Source organism: Solanum pennellii, chromosome 10 (genome assembly GCF_001406875.1).
Source record: "Solanum pennellii chromosome 10, SPENNV200".
NCBI lineage: Eukaryota > Viridiplantae > Streptophyta > Magnoliopsida > Solanales > Solanaceae > Solanum > Solanum pennellii.
The window spans coordinates 67,743,759-67,764,073 of record NC_028646.1 but is presented as its reverse complement, the minus strand read 5'-3'; the positions used below and the strand labels follow the sequence as shown (position 1 = coordinate 67,764,073).

The following is a 20,315-nucleotide window of genomic DNA, read 5'->3' as shown; positions in this document are numbered from 1 at the left end:
TAGTTAATGTTTATTTCTTCTAAAATTATTATTATTATTATTTCCTATTATATAGAAGAGTGAAGTGGGAGGACGACAAAAGACAAAAATATAATTTTATGCTAACAAAAATCTATCAAGAAAGATAATTAATAATTTTAGAAACATCTTTCTATATATGAAGTGAATAATGATCAATGGCAAAAATGTAATTTCACGCTAACAAAAATCTATCAAGAATGATTACAAAAAAAATTAAATAGCTCTAGAAACATCTTAAGTTATTGTTATTAGCATTAACTTATTTTGTTATTACTTCACTTTTTTTTCTTTTGTGAGTTATTGTGATATATATTTATTATATGAAAGTAAATAAATAATCATTACGCTTAGCTCTTAATAATTATATGTCAGGTATAATATTAGGTGGAATCAATCAAAATTAAAGTTAAAATTTATATGTGTACTTAAAATTATTGTATTGAAATATTTTGTAATTTTGTGATCTTAAATATGCTTTATAAAAAAAATTAAAATTCAGAAGTTATTTTCTTTTTGAAACAAAATTAAAAAGTAAGTTTATATAAATTGAAAAGGAGGGATTCATATATTAAAAATGAAATATATATGTATTATTATTAAAATGAGCTCTCATATATTTTTTTTACAAAAAGTCGTTTGTTTTCCTTCTATTAATTTGTGCATATATGTGGAGTCTTAAAGATTTGAACATTCTAATGTAGAAATATAATGATTTGAAAACTTTAATTCTTCGTTTTAATTTCTAATTTGTTAGATATTTAAAAATTACATTTAAAAAAGCTTAAAAACGCAACGAAACAATTTAAAATATTTTTAGAAAAATATAGTAAAAAACATGATGAAATTTGGTTGACTCCCTTATTTTTATCGAAACAAAAAAAGTTGCATATATTGTTTGAAAATAACGTAAGAACTAAAAAGTACTATGAATCACAGTAAAATGACAACTAAAAATATGTGAGAATCATATAAGAAATTTCATTGACTTTTCTAAAATTACTTGTATCATATAAATAAAATAGATATAGTAACATATATTATTCGAACATGACACAAAAGTTCCATAATTTAATAATTTAAAATATTTTTAAAAAAACACATATACAAAATTTAGTTCACTTGATCAAATTTTATTTCTGTCACATAAATTGGAAGAAAAAAAACTAATATACGTTGGGCCTGCGTTAGCGCGGACACCTGATTTCTGATGTATATATAATAGTCAAAACTACACCTCCTATTAATTTATTTTTAAAAAAATAACTTTAAAGAATTGTTTTTCCAATTAAAATCAACTTTATAACTACACCTCTTCATTTTCCTAACTTTCATCTTATGATCTTTAATAAGCACTAAATAATAATAATAATAATAATAATATAAATTAGAAAGCTAAAAGATTTAAGGTTGGATGATCATTTTACTCATATACTAAATAAAAAAAAGGATAATTGTATAGAATGACAAACTAATAATGTAAAATAAATATAGTAGCTATCGTTTAATTTATTTGTATTTCATAGCAAGCTGTTGTCAGTCGCCTCTCCCCCTCATATTCTCGCTCACCACTCTCTCTCGCTCGCTCGCTCATTGTCTCTCGTCTCTCTCGCTTTATACAATAGAAATGTATAAATTGTGTTTTTGTTTGTATAAAACGAGAGAAAATTGTATATACACATGCAAATACATATATGTCCGTCCTATACACTTATAATTATAGAATTCAAATATTTTCCTGCCCAAGTCTCTTTTACCTTTCTCTCGTTCTCGTTTTATACAAATTCAAATTGTGTATAATTTCTCTCTTTCTCGTTTTCTACAATTCGATTCAATTGTATATTCCCTGCCTAAGTCTCTTTTGTCTTTCTCTCTTTCTCGTTTTATAAAAATTCAAATTGTATTATTTGTCTCTTTCTCGTTTTATACAATTCGATTCAATTGTATAAAAATTCAAATTTTATACAGATACACAAACAAATACATTTGAATTGAGAGGCTAACAACGATTTATACAAATGAGAGGCTAACAACAATTTATACAAATGGATTGCCAGCGAAATTATACAAATCTGAAGAGGAGCCAACAAATTATATCTTTTGCATATATGTATAGCGAAATAGGCATAACTTTCTGTTGTATATGTATAGCAAATTATACATATATATATTTACTATGGAGCACAATTATACAAACTTTGCTATAACATACAAATTTAAATTTTTTATTTGCTAAATATGAAAGTTGCCCATTAAAAAAATTATAAAATATTTTATTAATTAAATATTAAATAATAGTAATCATAAATTACTCTGTCTTTTTTTTTTTCACATAAAAAAGTGAAATAAACTTCAATTAAATTAGTATATATATGAGTAAGACCAAAATGTTTTAAGAATTGAACTATAAAAATGTCCATAAAATATTGAATGACATAAATATCCTTCAATGAAATGTTATTCCTACAATAATATTGTACAAGAATATAAATGTACACTTAATTCAATGCATTAAGCTATTAAATATATATACATAAAAATATCTATAAATATTTTGCTATTTATTTAACTTCTATTTATGTTCTTTTTTTCTTTCTAAAAAGTAAGTCTATCTTCTAATAAATAATAATATAACAAATTAATGACCTAGATAAATTAAAAGACATGGAGTTATGTGTATTCAATTTCCGTAAATGCTTTATCTTTCGATTCCTAGTGCAAAAAGTTAAACATCTCTTTGTAGTACTTCTTCTATTTTAAATTAATTGAATTCTTGAGATATTTTTATTTTTTAAATTAACTTAATATTCAACTTTCAAGACTACATTTAGAGTATTCTTTAAATTTTGCTCTTCATGTTAGTATTGAAATTAGTGATTAATTAATATTTAGTTATTTTAATCATAAACTAGACAATAAGTAATAAAGTAAAAATGAAAAGTTATACCTAATAAGGGGTGTACATGGCCGGTGTGATTCGGATTTTCATATATCAATCAAACTATTTGTGTCGGATTTTTAAATTTATAAATCAAACCAATAAAAGTGGGGTTTTTCAATCTCGGGTTTTTTTGATTTTTTTCGGATTTTTTGGATCGTTCGGATTCTTTCGATAAAGTATTCATATAAACATATAATTTTACTTGTACTTCAAATATTTCTTTAGTCCTACCAAAATACAATTATTTAAGGTATTTCCTAAAAAAACATAAAGTATGATATGACTAATGACACTAAAATATCCAACAAAAATAATAATTATGAAACGCGTGAAACAAATATTGCAAATTAACAAGTTATAATAAAAATATTCATAATTTAAAAGTACTAAATCATGCTAAAATAAGTTCAATAAGTATTAGTCACATGACTAAATATTAAAGGATTTTAAAATTAAATTTGTATTTGAATTGTCTAAATTAATGTCAAAAATTCAATATTATTAGTGTTGAATTGATTTTCTTTTTGCATTAATATTAATTTGGTTTTGATTTAAGTTTTATTATAGGGAAAATGGTAAGATATACCACTCAACTTTGTCATTTGAAGCTGATATATCCCTCGTTATGAAAGTGACTCATATATACCCTTACCGTTATACAAACGACTCACATTCACCCTTGCCGTTACAAAATAAGCTCACATATACCCTTCATTTCCCGGAAGTTAAAAATTAGTTTTAAATTTATATTTTTTACTTTTAATTTTTTTTTTAAATTGTTTAGGGGTATATATGGTTCTTTTATCAAAGTTCAAGGTATATTTCAATTTTTTCATACATAATTTTTTTTATATAATTTCTTTTATTATAATTATTTGAGTTTCTTATTGTTATTTTATTTTATTTTTCTTTCATTCCTTAGTGTAAAGGAAAAAAATTTAAACAAATTTTTTTGTCTATAATGTAATTTAATTTTTGTTGAAGAAATAAATTTGGTGATCTACAATAAGTTTTACAAGAATATTAGTGAAACATAGATAAATTTAATTATCAAAATAATAATTCTAAATTAGTCACTGAAACAAAAAAAGTCAAAAAAAATATGTTTGACCATGATTAAATTTAATCATATGGGATTATATTTTTAGAAAAAATAATTAAAAATTAGATTAATTTTTTTTTCATTTCCGTTTTAGGAAAAGGGTATATGTGAGTCATTTGTTTACAAGTAGGGGTATATATGAACCATTTTCATAACAAGGGGTATATCAACTCTAAATGACAAAGTTGAGGGTTACATCAGACCCTTTATCAGACCCCTCAACTTTGTCATTTGAAGTTGATATACCCCTCGTTATGAAAGTGACTCATATATGACCTTACCGTTATATACCATTATCTTTATTGGGTCATTCAAAATTCTAAGTTTCAAACTTGAAATAATATATTAAAAGATAAAAGCTATGAAAAAGTATAAGAAATATTTAAAAATCGTATCACAGTACATATTTTATGTCCAAATAAAATTTTAAAATTATATATATAATGTCGGGTTGATTTGATTTCAGACTTTTTTTTAGTTAAAACTAACCCAACCAAATATAGTCGAATTTTTTTTATCAATACCAAACTAAACCAAGTCAAATCAAAGCACTAGTCAATTTTTTTTTATCGATATGACTCGATTTTTGATTTGGTTTGGTTTTATACACCAATTTATGTCTTAATCTTCTTTTTTTAAAAGATGTGAAATATCTCAACAATTTAATTAATTTAAAATGGAGGGAGTAATAAACATATGGAGAACTGAAAAAGTTACTTGGTATATTCAATGTGGAATAAATTCTTTTGATCAATTCAATGCAATATATTTATTTACTAAATGTTATATATTGTGTATGTATAATGAAAAAAATTACAAGACAACTATTTCAATTTATCAAACTATTAGATTATCAATCCTACTTTGCGTAGATGACATTTTTCATATTCATATTGTGTTTGTATCTATTTTTTCTATTCACATTATAAGTTATTGTATTTAATTCGACTTATTCATATATGTTTTCTAATTATTTGAAAGTTTATCTTACTTGCGTATGCAAATGTTTGTATCATAGTTATTTCACTTCTTACAACATAGAAATTTGTTATGGAAATATCAAATCAGGTAAGATTACTTTCTTTTTAATTATAACTTCTTAGAGTATCATGAAACTGTATATTCTTGTTTAGTGTAAATTTTGGTTCGGAATCAATTTACATAATTTAACTAATTTTTTTTGTTAAATTCATAGATGATAGAATTTTGAATTAGGCAAAAGGTACACATGCCTTTAATAATTACGATTTATATATATCAATTATATATTTGAGCAATCAATTATTAAATACCTGATATATAAAAAACATACATAATTAAAATTGTTCGAATACTACTTTTAAAATTCATTTGATAACAATATTTTAGCATGATGTACCTTTTACTGATATTAATCTTGATTGAATAGACTCACCATTCATTGGTTTGAACTTATATATTTTCTCGTCAATTACTATGCAAGTTATCGCACTATGATGATCTACTAGCCATCTTAAGGAAGGCATAGATTAATCAAATTTCTATATATTTTTCAAAACACTAATCTCATGCGATAACAACTCTTAATACATATGCAATGTAAAATGTTGGAGTTATAACATATTAAACAAAAGAAACTTTTATCAAATTGAATACTTGATATACCTAGGAATTGCATAATTGAAGTTATTAGCTTGAGCTTGTTTATTTCTCTTCAATTTTGTGCAATTTATCACACACTAATTATAACATTTTCAAAATTTTCTTGCATTAATTAAGAATGAGGAATATATATATATATAGTTATATATATTTATATATATATATATATATATATAGTTATATATATATATATATAGTTATAACAACTCCACACAATTTAGCATATGACATGCATACGTGTCCAAGACTACTTATAATATATATATAGTAGAGTAATAACATATGGAGGAATTAAAGGGAGAAAAAGACGACTCCTCATAAAAGTAAATTTTGACATGATCATTATGTAAAAATCAAGGCAACATTTTATAAATTCAATTGACAATGCCAGTTACAAATTAATTTCTAAATTGCTTTAGCAAACTCGATATTAAACCAATAAAATTCCTCAAATAATCACTTTCTGACTTTATTGTGAATTCTCTAACATGTAGTTCAATTAATGTGTCTTCACGAGTGACTCGACCACCTACAATGAGTTATTCTTTTGCTAACACTTCAGGTTTACTTCTTTTGTTAGGTCTCAACTTCTTTATTTATCTATATATTTTAGATAACAGACAACGTAGATATTATTGTATCTAAGATTGTGGTGATCATATATTACTTTCATGAAACAAACTAGTAATTTGTAAATACTATCTCTTAATTTAGGCATGAATATAATTTTCAATCAATCTTTTACCCCTTAATATGAGGAGTAACCATATTTGAGGATATGATAACTTCAGCATACTCTCTTCAAACAATCATTTTTGGAGAAAAGAATTGACAAGGAACATGAAAATGGTGGAATTTATTATAATGTAATAAATATAAGGTGAAATGCCAAAGGATTATAATTTTAAATCTAAGAGAAGCAAAGGGAAGAAGGCAACATTGTGACCTTACACTTGTGTACTTCACCAACTTAATAAATCAAAAATGAAACAGGAATCTTTCTACGTATTTACTAACATTTACAAAAAGGTACTCCTGCAGAAAACTTGGAACAAGCTTCACAGCAACAGAAAGAACCCCGGAGAAATCTTGAACAATGCTTCCATGTCAGCTGTGAAACTAAACAGCCAAAAGAAGGCAGCAACACTTTACTTTTTTTAATGAAGCAATAATACGATCAAGGCACGTAAAACAGCAAGCTAAATCTGATATATTAGACAAGAAACAAATGCTCAATATGCAATCTAAATAACTTACCTGAAAACTGATGAAACAATCGTAATTAAATAATAAAGGTAGCAGAAACAAGTAGACACATAATCTATCAATGCCACAAGATGTTTACAGACCTTGCTATTGTCAGTTTGAAGAGGGTGGTTTGACGGCACCATTATCAAGGATCAGAAGCACCAATTCTCGAGTTGTATAAACAAGTCTATTAGTCACTCCGACTTATGACAAATCAAACGATCCTTGACCTTCATTAATGGCATAGAGTAATTTCTTGGACATGATCTCCTGCGGGGTAAAATAATGCATAACTTACTTGGGAAAAATAAAGAATTGATTGACAAAAGGAAAGTATCAAGCGCTAAAACATAAGACAACATATGACTATAGTAATTAGAGACACTCTACCTTAGTAGAATAGGGAGGGAGTTTCAAGTAATTAGCACATGTCATCACACTGGGTAGGTCTTCATCTGCAGATTCTGATGGGGCATTACTGTTGTGTGCTGCATTGCCAGCACTAGATGAATGCTGTTCCAAAGATATATGAATTGTCAGTCACTGAAATAAAGAGACGTAACATATATGCACACATAAATTTTACCTACAGCCATACCTTCCTCACAATTGTCAACTTAGGATTCAGAGAAGCAAGACCACCTGCGGGGAGCCGAGGAGCACCAGTGACAAACTGGCAGAATGCTCGTTGCTGCTCAGGTGTGAACTCTCCCATAATCTCTAGTAACTGAGGAGAATAATTTATTACAAGTCATCAACTTGAAACAGCTAGAAGTGAATGATAAAGAACAATATCCCAATCATCATTGTTTCAGCAGTTATACTTTCACCAACAGCTGAAGAACAAAAGCTTACATGAATAATAGGAGGACTCTTGGATGTGAATCCATGATCGAATTTTATGTGATCTACTAGCGTCTCAGGCTGCATAACAAAAAGAATATAATGTATTCATCCAAATACAGGAAAGTAGTTCTTTTCATAACCAGCAGATTCACGAGAACAGATATTACCTTCCACAGCTCTCTACGGCCACATAATAGATAGTCTAACTCTGAAGGAGAGAATATTTGCAGAGCTGAAAAGTCGAAAACCTGAAAGTTGTGAAGGCTAAAAGTTATTTATTATTAGATATAAAATTATCTCCAGGTATATCTATATTGCTAATGCATTATTAAAGAAACAACAATCTGACAATAAGGAAACTATCGGATTGTCCCACTATACGCTTTTTTAACCCACAAGATTATCTTGATCTTTTAAGTTGTCTGGAAAAAAAAATACTCAAGCAGCAAACCTGATTGAAGCCAGATCTAAAAGCCTCCATTTGCTGCCTGATTCCAGTTTTCACAGTAGCATCAACTACCAAAGAAATGTACTCCTCCAAGTTACTGAGATCCACCTGCGCATTCCATTTAAGGTATTAAAAGAAATATTAATGGAAATAACACATGCAATTGAGGGACTTCATCAGTCAAATACCAGAAATAAAAACGAAGAAACAAAAAAATATTAAAACAAAATCCACGATATCGCGACTCACATTCTCATCGCCTGCTTTAAGAATATATTCAGGATAGCCAGGAAGTGTGAAATCTAAACAAAGATCCTCAACTGGAGTCCCACGAAAATGCATGTCATAAGACTCGTCCAGGTTCTGATCTTTTATTGATTCTATATATTGCTTTCGACTGACGAGGGCTTGCAACTCTTGCAAAGTCTTCCCCAATTCGGCGTCGAAAGAAAGAATATCATACAAATCAAGTTCCTGAAGTGTTACAAGTTAGAAACATTAGTGGAGAAGATAAGATACACCGGTGGGTGAATCAACTGGACAAGTGTGCAATGAAGAGCAGGGGAGCTTACTTGACCAAGAACAAGCTTATAGAAGGCCATGGACAGTGGAAGGTCCAAAAGCCGTCCATCTTGAAGAGCTTTCGCCATAACACGTCCAAGCAAGCGGAAATATTCAATTGCCTTACAGAATTGACCTCCATCAACAGTACCAGTATGTGGTGACCAGGGACGTGGGAATAATCCAAGAGGTGCTTGGACAAGATCTCCGTTACTTCTACTTAATTTATTATCCATATGAACTTCCACAGAATGTTCATTTGAAGTTAATGATAAACCAGATCTCCACATTCCAAGTCCAAGTTTCTGTAGATCGTGACTTATAAGGGTATAAAACTCAAGTGTAGGACCCAGGCCAGTACCAACTTCACCAAAATATTCAACTTCAAGAACAGCTTTTTGGCTAGAGTACATCTCCATTACTTTTGCAGCAGAATCCAGAATGCGGTTCCTTGAGACACGAACTTTCTGGCGCTGTAATCTGCCAACCCTAACTGCTCTCTCATGAGTAGACCCATTACCATCAGCACCTTGCTGTTGCTGCAGCCTATATAAAGCACGTGACAACCCAAAAGCAGTTGAATAGAAGTACTGGCGCCGAGTCTCAAATGGAAAAAGAAATGGACAGGCCTTGGTCAACTGGTAACACCAAGATGGAAGAGATCCACTACAAAGTGCAAGAGCATCCTGGATCTGTCGTGCCAATTTCGGAGTGAGCTTACTATTGACAAATTCCTCAGAAGGGATTTTGATACCCGTAGTACTGAGCTCATCTAGACTAGAAATTTTTCCTTCAGAGAAATCATCAATCATGGACAGGACTCTCAAACGGGGGGCAAGCTGATTCAGCGCCTCCAATACACGTAAGAGGTACAAAATACTGTAAGTAGGGTTACTTTTCTCCAGATCACAAGGAAGTTCTCCCTGCAATATACTATCTAACAATGATGCTTGAACCAATGAAGGATCAGCACCGGAACTTGTTGAAGAACTGGTTTTCATAGACTTGGAAATTGAACTCCCAGACCCACTTGACCTCTCAGCTTGGTTGTCTGCCCTCTGGTATGTGATCGTGTAAATATCACTCCAAACCCTACTGCCGTCACCAGATACAAAATCATTGCCACCATATCTCTCATCATCATCCTCGTCTAGAACAAGCTGCCGCTGGATAGCCTGGTAGATAGTCAACTGCCTATTAAGCGGCTTCCCACCAACAGAAAATATTAGTTTTGGTGGATCACCAGAGCTGAGTAGAGGATGCCCATGTCGATCTCTAGCACCCCTCACACCTCTAACACTAGCAGATGAAAGACCAGCCATGGCAGCAGCAGCAAATGACATTGCCCCCCTTGAACCATACGAGTTCCTACTTCTGAACTCAACGGAATCAGATCCCCGAGCAGAAGCAATTCTGCTCCCAGAACCACCACCAGCATTTGTATTGCTGCCAGTTGGTGTCTGTGCAAAAGGGCTATCCTCCGAAGAGTCTCCCAATTTAACATCATGCACTTCATCTGCCATGCAGACAGGAAAAGGATCATCCCTCAGCACCTGGAAAACGGGTAGAAAAAATAAGAATGTTGCTAATACAATATTTGCACCTTCTATATCTAACATTGAAAAAAAGCTTTTCAGATGATCCATCAAGAAAGGATAAAAGTATGCATATACGGGGAAGAAAGTATACCCCCCCCCCCCCACACACACACAGAAAAAAAAGCAGTTCATAAATAGATGCCTTTTTGAAATATTCCATTCACGTCTTCCATACCTCCCCAATCCCTCCCCTCAAAGGAAATCTCACTGACCTCACCATTCAAACACTGCGTTACAATCACTAGCTAAATCTCTTTACTTTATACTTTAAAGTTTCAGTTACAAATAGAAGGGAAAGGCTTTTGTTGTGCCAAAAAAATTTATTTCATTGTCAAATCCATGCCTTATTCAAGAATCAAATGTAGGACAAGGTTTGCCCGCTCCCATCCATAGTCCTTGCTGAACGATCCCTCATGATTTCCTCATCTTACGAGCTTACACAGTTCCATTTCCCAAAAACTCCTTGGTATAATAGAACATATTTTTCGTATCTTAAAGAGAACGCCAAACCAAAAATCCCTTTGATGGAAACACCACATAATACCCCAGACCAAGTCCCATTCTTAACTTGAACCCTAATCCACAGCACACTGAGCTCATGCTTGTATTCTAATGTAATTTTTTTAACCAGGCTTTTCTTTTTCCTGATAACAGTGTGTCTACTCGTTACATCCCAGTAATACATGTACCAGGTAACTTTGTCTACCATAACGGGCAACTCTGTCCACCAAGGCTTGGACAAATGGGAAATAATCACCAAGTGACTTTGACTCGGCTGGAAGACTTCTCTTTTTCCCAACACAATCAACCCAATTAAAACAGCCGAGGGCTAGTTTCCCATGGCCACCATTTTAAAAAATTATCTACTTCTAGTTATAGAGTTAAGTTCATTAGTTGACACTAATGCATCTTTAAAAATCAGTAAACCAAAAGCTTTTAACACTTATGCAGCTTTAAATCTAAAGTAATCTCCTTTGCCTAACAATGTTCAAGAAGACTTTGAACCCTTTAATATGGAGATCAAGTTAATCCATTTCAACAATTATCCAAAAACAAGAAAAATAGAAAGAACAAAAGCAATAGAGAAATCAAACAACATACATCATCATGGTCATCTTCATCTTCATCGAACATATCATCCTCAATCACCAAAGCATCATCAAGTTCAATGAGAGAAGGATGCAGCTCGTCATCCTTTACATGAAAACAAACAGTGAAATGTCAGCATTCAAGTGGACATAAAATCCATCAACACCACCTTAGTAGTTGAAAAATGTAAACAAGGATACCAACAAAAAGAATCAAGTTTTCCCATAAATATCTTTGTTACATCCGGAAAACTCAAATTTTCAGGATGATCAACAAAATAATTTGATCCCCTTCAAGAAGCTAATTTGTCGAGAATTTTAGAGAGAAAAGAAAGATATTACATCAACTTGAGGAAGTTTCAGATATTAAACTAAATGTTTGATTCTTCCGAGTCTTGAGTTATAAAAAGGTACCACCAAAACTTGGAAGGTAAATTCCACAGAGTTGGGTATTATAGGTGTTTTAGGGTTGACGAGGTTAAACGTGCTATTCGAAGGATGAGCAAGGGAAGAGCGATCGGACCCGATGAGACTCTGGTGGGATTTTGGAAGAGCACGGACAAGGAAGGTATGGAGTGATTACTGGGTTGCTTAAGGGTATTTTTAAGACGGCAAAAATGGCTGACAAAGGGAGGTGGAGTACAATAGTTCCATTGTATAAAAAAAGGGTGATATCCAAAACTGTAACAACTACCCGGGTATCAAATTTGCAAGCCACACTATGAAGGTTCGGCAGAGAGTGGTAGAGATGAGGGGTATCTATTTTTGAGAATCAATTTGGATTCATGCCTGGACGATTGAATATTGAAATCACCATCTCATGCGGAGACTAGTAGAGAAATATAGGGAAAGGAAGAGGGACCTACAGATGGTGTTCATTGACCGTGAAAAAGCCGACAACGAAGTACCGAGGAATGTCCCCGGGAGGTGCTTGGTGGCTAGAGATGTCCCGATGGTTTACATTAGGGTGATAGAAGGACATGTATGGTGGAGCCAGGACTCAGGTTAGAACAACTGGAGGATATTTGAAACACTTCCTAATTGAGACCGAATTGCACCAAGGATCAGTTCTTAGACCTTTCCTATTTGCCTTAATGAAGGACGAGTTGGCACAGTCTATTCAGGAGAAGGTTCCATGGTATACGTTATTTGTGGACGACATAGTACTGATTGATGAGACGCGGAACAGAGTTAATGCAAGGTTTGAAGTTGGGAGACAAACTATGAGTCTAAAGGGATAAAGTAGAGCAAAACCAAAATTGAGTATATGCCGTGCAAATTCAGTGATGCGTTGGATGAAGCAAACGTGGAAGTGAGGCTTGCCACACAAACTATTCGGAAGAGAGTTTTAATTATTTTGGGTTTGTAATCCAAGAAACTAGGGACATTGATGATGATGTCACACATCGCATTGAAGTGGCATGGATGAAATGGATGCTTACCTCTAAGTCTTATATGATAAGAAATACCCACTAAACTTAAAAGGTAAGTTCTACAGAGTGGTGGTTAGACCGCCCTTGTTGTATGGGTGGAGTGTTGGACAATCAAGAACTCATATGTTCAAAAATTGCATGAAGCGGCAATGAGGAAGTTGAGATGCATGTGTGGGCACATTAGGAGCAAAAAAATTAGAAATGAGGTCATCTGGGAGAAGGTGGGTGTCGCCTCTGAGGTGGAAAAGATGAGGAAAGCAAGATTGAGATGGTTTGGGCATGTGAAAAAAAGGTGCGCAGACGCCTCAGTGAGGAGGTGCTAGAGGCTGGTTGTAAGGGGTACGCAGAGGGGTAGGGGTAGGCCAAAAAGTATTGGGAAGAGGTGATTAGACAGGACATGACACAATTACATACTACCAAGGACATGACTCTAGAGGAAGGAGTAGAGGTCACTTATTTGGGCATGTGAAGCGAAGTTGCATAGAGAGGTGCTAGAGGTTGGCCGTAAGGGGTGCACAGAGGGGTAAGGGTAGGCCGAACTGCCGAAGAAGTACTGGGAAGAGGTGATTAACAGGACATGACACAATTTCATATTCCCAAGGACATGACTCTAGATAGAAAGGAGTAGAAGTCACTTATAGGGGTAGAAGGTTCATAGGGGAAGAGTGCTTGTTTCCTTGCAAGGGTTTAGACTTGTTAGTGCCTGTCATAGTACTAGTCATACACTTACAGTTCTTGCTTTTAATTATCTGTAGCCACATGTGTATTGGGTTTCACTTCCCATTCCCATTTATTGTTGTTATTGTTTCTTTTTTGATTGTACACTACTTTTCTTATTAACTGCAATGCTTTCTATATTGATTTCTTCATTGTTTTGAGCTGAGGGTCGTTCGGAACCAGACTCTCTACCTCCACGAAGTAGTAATGAGGTCTAATTACACTCTACCCTCCCCAGACCCCATTTAGTGGGATTTCACAGGGTATGTTGTTGTTATTGGCTTGATCACTGTTATACTATTATAACAGGGACTAATGTGGTGGATACCTTCACAAGTTCCATGTAATCTTTTCTTATTTTAAACAATCATCCTATTTCACCAATAAATAGTTGATATGGAGAGAAAAAGAAGAAGAAAATAAGAAATCTAAAATTAATGGCTCTAAACACTTGCGAGGTTTTATTTGAGAACCGTACAAGACTACTCCTTCATTTCAAGTAAACTCCAGCAACTGCTAAACCAAACATCTTCAATATACATACATACATATATACAGAGGATAACAAACTTAATAAAGTGAATAAGATACCTCTGAACTAGTCTCCCCATCAACAGGCTCCTCTCTTAAGGCCTTCTCCAAGGCAGCTCTTATTTTAACAGGATCTCTTGATCGAATTCCCCTGCGATCTTTTTGAGCAGGCTTCAAAACCGCTTTACCTTTGCCCTTTGAAGAGCTTCCATCACTTTCATTAATATTAACTGCTGACCTTGATCGAGCAGAATGACGACGAGATGCAGAGGCAGGAGTGGACATAGATGGAGATGACGCACTGCCTCCAGCAGGTATAGTCCCAGACCCAGAGTTTCCAGCAGAAGCAGATGCCTTCTGTTCAGCCTCAGGTCGCTCAACTCGGGCCCAAAGGAATTCTTCAATAGCTACTAAACTTGCCAAAGGATCAATCAGCAAAACATTTGAAGAGTAGTCACGGAGGGTTTTCTCTCCTTGAGCTCTGCAAAGGCGCAGCTTAAAAGGCTGAGACAAAACACTTAAACCTGAAGAAAGACGTGCATTTCCTGTCGATGATCTGGAACTATGACTTAATACAACAGGAAAACGCTCCAACGAACATAGAGCATTTTGAAGCTTTTGGACCAGAACAGTCATGGGAACCATATTTCCACCATCAACACCAGCAGGAAGGGCAACTGCAATAAAAGACTTGTATCTTCTGATTGCTTGTTGTCGAAGCTTAGACATACTAGTATCAGAGATTCTTTCCTTAGAAAAGTACGCAAACGTAAAATATTTAAGCAAAGAAGCAACAACTCCACTTCCACTGAACTCAAAAGTTGAAACACCATCCCCTTTGCTGAGTTCCCCCATCATGGCAGCTATCACTTCAGCCAAGTTTTCTTCTTTTCCAACAGAGCTATCCCCAAGCTGAGGACCAAATGTTTTGGATTTTCCTTTAGGTTTAGCTATCTGCTCATCAATACCAGCATTCAACTTCATGCAGAGATTCTTCAATCGTATAAGATCATCCGTGACACCAGCTTCAGCAGCCTCAGAATCTGATGGGAAGTATTTATCCTTGAAAGCTTTTGCACATGTACTGACTGACATCCGAAGGCTAGAATTGACGGTCCGAATTTCCATTGAATTTGGCAGAGATCCAGTACTTGGAACTGGACTTGTAAGATCTTCAACAGAAATTGCATCTGTATTGGAATTAGTGCTACGGCGTCTATTATGTTTCTCTTTCTCAGCACGTGTTGGATGGGGAGGAGCAGAAACATGAGACCCAGACAACATCAAGGCATCTACAGCATGAACAACACCTTCCCGGACAAACATCTTGCCAAAAACTCCAGGGAGCTTCTCCATTAGAATCTCTGCTATTTGAAGAGCGGGAACCAATACTTGGGGATCCTTCCACGCCAAAACCCCAGCCAAGAAACTATTAAGACATTACAATCAAGCATTACATTCAGAACTCGCATTGAGAAAAATATCATTGAAAGAAATATTGTCCTATTGAAAAACATTGCTTCCGCTGGCCAAATGTTGAAGAATAATATCAAGCTTTAGTTTGGTGCCAACATACCTTGACAAGTTAGTGTCATTAGTTAAAGATTGAATCATATCTGCATTACTGAAATACATAAGTTTTCCAATAACTGAGAGGCATTTGTGGCGTGCTGCTGTATTTACACTGGATCCATATGTCTGATCAGCAAAACGAGCAACAAGAAGTCACATCTCTAATATATGTCCACTATGGTAAGGTAGTGACAGTAATATACCCATAGAGTTATAACACTAACCTGGATCAGAACAGGAAGGAGATCCATTCCAAACTGTTGCAGAAGTTCAGGTTGATCATTCAATAGTTTCTCATGAGCTGATACCTCCTGAGAAGATGCATTAAGATCCTCCTGTTTGCTAGAACCACTAGCAGAGGATTTCCGCGTAAAAGGACCTCTAATGAACAAATTTGTGCTAACAGGAAGAGAGATAGTTCCTTGAGGCAGCGGAGGAAGTAGTTCATTTGCAAGATTCACAATCTCAAAAATCTACAATAAGAAAAAAGTACAGTTGGATCTATCATAAAAGCAAGAACACAGTGCTCAGAAAGTGGCTACAGAAAAAGGTGGAATTCAACTAGCAGTTTGATTAAGCGTCATGCATATTACATAAATTATATACCCACCAAACAAAAATTTCAAAGCCTAATAGTAGAAAAGTTCTCAGGCCTGCCATTGAACTGTAACAACTGAGCAGAAAAAGAATAGACACCTTTGAGTGTTAACGAACTATCTAGATCCTCATTATTATCAGTTGTAAAAAAACATTCTGGACTCAGGTGTTTCATTCTAGACAGAGACACTGTGGCCTTACTACCTTGTTTTGAAAGAAACCCGCTAATCCACATCATCTGGAGTGTGGTGTCAATCATCTTATTACACTTTCTTCATGCAGTGTTTGACTGTACTTCTAATTTCCTCGAGAAAAACTACAGCAATTTCTCAGTATTTTCGTATGACATCTATTCCTTGGAGGAATGACAAAAAAAAAGACAAATAAACGGAACAAAAACGGGCTCCTAATGTTTTCTAAATTCATTCCACAAACTAAAGCTCAACCCCAAATTATTGTCCACTTCCATTAACCACGTGAAAATACATAGAATATCTAATCCTGTCTCCTCATGCCACAAGTATCCAATATTCAACATGCAATAGTTTAAATCTCTATAATTTAGTAAAATTTATACTTCTTTTTTCTGATACTATTGAACACACCCTTAAGAAAATAGTGACAAACACAGCAAGCAGTGGATTGCGAAAATTAAAGCCATCACACATACCTGCTCCGCAGGTCTGCTCATGGCAGGTGAAATAGAGACAGAGGCTGATAAAATATCCTTGAGGATCCCACTGATACCAAGCATCATCAAGGTTTTAGCCCCTAATGGTGAGCCACTGGCACAAGTACAAAGAAGCCGGATCAAGCCCTGCAAACAAAATCAAGTTATAAGTTATAACTACAGTCCTATGTAAACAATCAACACATTCAAGAATTGAACTTACTGTGTAAGTTTCCGTGCTGAGTGAAGCCTGACCACCTCCAGAATTACTGGTTGAGATGAGGGAGGCAGCCTGTGTGACAAGTCCGTGATTACAGAGTTCATCTAGCTTTTCTGGAGATGATGCAAATGCTTCAGCAATCCGGGTCAAGCAGATAGAAGCATGCTCTAATACCTACACACACATCCAAGCACCAAGAAATAAAATGATAAAGAGAAAAGGTTTAACCAAATTGAGGAGGCGAAACAGATTGAAATAAGTTTATTAAGCCAAAAAAACTTGACAAATCTCCCTGTGATTTTTTTGTGACATGATGACGATCTCACCTTTGCATCATGATACTGAAGGAGATTCGTCAACAATGGAACAGCTTCCATCACAAAGTCAGCAGCATCCGAAGGCAGCTTCTTGCACATATTAGCAGCAGTTGCTAGTGCTACTCTCTATGAGAGAACGAAAAGAAGATCAGAATGATATTCAACCTATAAATGGAACTATAAATGGCTTATGTCAATAAAATTATTTACAATTTATTATCTTCACTACCTGAACACCAGTGGAAAAGAAATCGAGATACGATAGCACAGCCATGAGTGCACCTGCTTGCAAACAAGCAGTTGGATCTTCTTGAGATATCTTCTTTAAAGCTTGTAGAGACTGTCAAAAGTTAAACATTAGCATCATAACTTAAAATTTCAATCATGCCAATATTATGCAAACTGCAACACTTACAAAGCATATTCTCTTCGCAGAGATGTTATATTAAGAATTTCTACTTCTAGAATAACTCTTAATGTTATCATAAATATACAAATGATTGAGCATTTAAATGAAATGAATCCAAATGGAATGATTCACATAACCAACCCCAATTAGTTTCGGATTGAGATGCAATTATTGCTATTGTTGTTATGTACAAGGCCCAATTCTAGAGAGTGGCACTCAATTCTCTTTGGCACAAAGGAATAACTTTTATCACCTGCTCAGCTAAGTCCATGTATTCAATTGTGAGTAAGCGAGCAACAAAACATGAAACCGCTCCATAATGCACAACAGCAGCACAAGAAGATGGCAGAACATCAACCAAATGGGTTAACGCCCTAGCTGCGAGAAGCATAATATCAGGATTACTCATATGATTAAGCAGCCCCACCAGGACAGGTACAAAAGAGTCCACTGAAAAAGTGCTCAAAGAGTCTTCTGTCCCAATGGAAAGCATCACACAAAGCTGCGTCAATGCCTCTATTTGCTTCCCTTCTTCCCCGTCAGCTCTCAAGCCCGATAATATCTTCTTCAGACGCCCATTCTGTTGCGACGAGGAAGCGGACACCATTGCTGAACTCGGCAGTAAATCATCCAAACCAGCACCCAATTTTCTCAACAGTCCTTGAAGTGCACTACTTGCTGAAGTCAAATTATGTTGCAAAATCCCAGCACCACCTTCACTTTCATTATCATCTTCATCACCCCCATCAGTATCCATGTTCAATCCCATATCTCTGTCTCTATCCCTAATTTCGTGCTCTTTCTCCTTACCCTTCTCCGGATTATTTCTATCTAACCCGTGATTCTTTCCCCGCCTGGTTCGGCTGCCCGACCCGGATGATTCATTCGTGGAGTCCATCGATTGTTGTTCTTGGGAACGATTTGTGAGTCGGGAACGAGTTGAGATCGAGTTTGAGGCGGCGCGTGTGGTAAAACGAGCTCTCTTAACAGCGCGTGTGGTGGGACCTGATGAAGGAGAAGAAGCAGAAGGCGCTGATGACGTGGCCTCCGTTCGTTTCCGGCTACGAGTTTCCATACAAAACCGAACAGCGAACAGAAAACAAGGTCGCCGATTAATCGGCGATCAGACACAGTCCAGTAACGGGATTTTCATCATTTTTCACAAGCCCTAATTCACAAAATTGGGGAAGATTTAAACAAAAAAAAAGGAACTTTGATTGTTCTAGCTCAATCTTCCATCACAAATTGTGCAAAAATTAATGGAATTTATTGTATCGTAGTGAAGAACTCTTCAAGAAATCGTAGGTGAAAAAGAGATAGGATTCGGTGAAGAAGAGGAATATAAGCAAGAAATGGAAGAACAAAAGTTACTAGTTTAATTTAATTATATTAATTATTAATTAATAGTAATAAAAATAAATATAGAAATAAAATCTAACTAAAAATATTTTCATGAATTTTATTTTGGTTTAAGTGGATGATTAATACAAAAACACATCAGATTACGTGCTATGCTCCTAATTTTTTGTTAATCTATCCAGCAAATTGGTTTTGTTCTCCTAATTCGTGTGCTTAGTTATTGAATATATTCCTCAAAAACTAAATTATATAACCTGTATTTAGAAATTAAAGAGATAAAATGTATAACCTTTACTTTAACATTTTATTACTTTATATGAATCTGAAACAATTTCTAATGAAGTAAGATTGTGTTTTATGATTATTAATTAAAAAATTTCAATCCAAAAATAATGGCAATTAGTTCATTAAGAGCTTTGATGGCATGAGGAATGCTTTTCATATTGCAAATTATTAAGTTTGAAGCATAGTTAGTATAAGAGTTGTATATGATTATAAAAGTGTAAGTATTATTTGATACAATGTAGTGGTGTTTATATATGAACAAGTATTGAAGAGAAAGGAGTATGTTGAACTTAAGAGATCTAAAGAGAAAAGATACTAATTACGTATATAACTTAAACATACGAACGTACTAAGATTCTGGATCATTATTCTTATCATGCCCCCTCAACATTGGCTCAATTTGTTTGAGACCGATGTTGCTAACAAGGTGGACAAAGGACCTTCTGGAAGTGCTTTAGTTAAAACATCTGCTAGTTGAACTCTAGTTGAAATGTGACGAACTGAAATTTTTGCACTTTTCAGTTGGTCACCGATAAAAACAAAAATCAACTACGACATGTTTCATTTGATTGTGAAAAATGGAATTACGGCACAAAAAAGTGACACCAATGTTATCGCAAAAGACCTTAGGGGGGCAAGGTAACTTGACCCCAAGTTCTTGCAGTAGGTTGTTTAGCCAATTTGGCTCAACTACAACACTTGTTATAGGTTGTA

At 34.2% G+C, this 20,315-nt stretch overlaps 1 protein-coding gene across 2 annotated transcripts; it reads right to left on the bottom strand.

Annotated features, from left to right (window-relative positions):
* Positions 1-6,530: 6,530 nt before the first annotated feature.
* Positions 6,531-19,317, bottom strand: LOC107002180 (E3 ubiquitin-protein ligase UPL3-like). Of its 2 annotated transcripts, none has more exons than XM_027912416.1 (18): positions 18,211-19,317; positions 17,778-17,888; positions 17,558-17,674; positions 17,235-17,405; positions 17,012-17,158; positions 15,969-16,217; positions 15,749-15,870; positions 14,233-15,601; positions 11,505-11,597; positions 8,817-10,358; positions 8,494-8,718; positions 8,248-8,352; positions 7,964-8,044; positions 7,806-7,874; positions 7,549-7,677; positions 7,341-7,463; positions 7,052-7,220; positions 6,531-6,907 (listed from the first exon to the last, which is right to left on the bottom strand). In XM_027912416.1, exons 1-17 carry the CDS (start codon positions 19,030-19,032, stop codon positions 7,155-7,157), a joined length of 5,541 nt encoding a protein of 1,846 aa, XP_027768217.1. In that variant the 5' UTR covers positions 19,033-19,317; the 3' UTR covers positions 6,531-6,907; positions 7,052-7,154. The 2 variants fall into 2 exon arrangements, with proteins under 2 accessions (XP_027768217.1, XP_015055581.1); XM_015200095.2 differs by having other exon boundaries at positions 6,531-6,821.
* Positions 19,318-20,315: the final 998 nt, after the last annotated feature.

What these genes read in the sequence shown, in the direction of transcription:
- LOC107002180 (XM_027912416.1), bottom strand. Translation starts at nt 19,032, where the DNA reads ATGGAAACTCGTAGCCGGAAACGAACGGAGGCCACGTCATCAGCGCCT. An exon ending in TTAAAGCAGGCGATGAGAAT is followed by an intron (nt 8,353 to 8,493) that starts GTGAGTCGCGAT and finishes TGGAATGCGCAG; the next exon opens with GTGGATCTCAGTAACTTGGA. An exon ending in AGAGTCCTCCTATTATTCAT is followed by an intron (nt 7,678 to 7,805) that starts GTAAGCTTTTGT and finishes TATTCTCCTCAG; the next exon opens with TTACTAGAGATTATGGGAGA.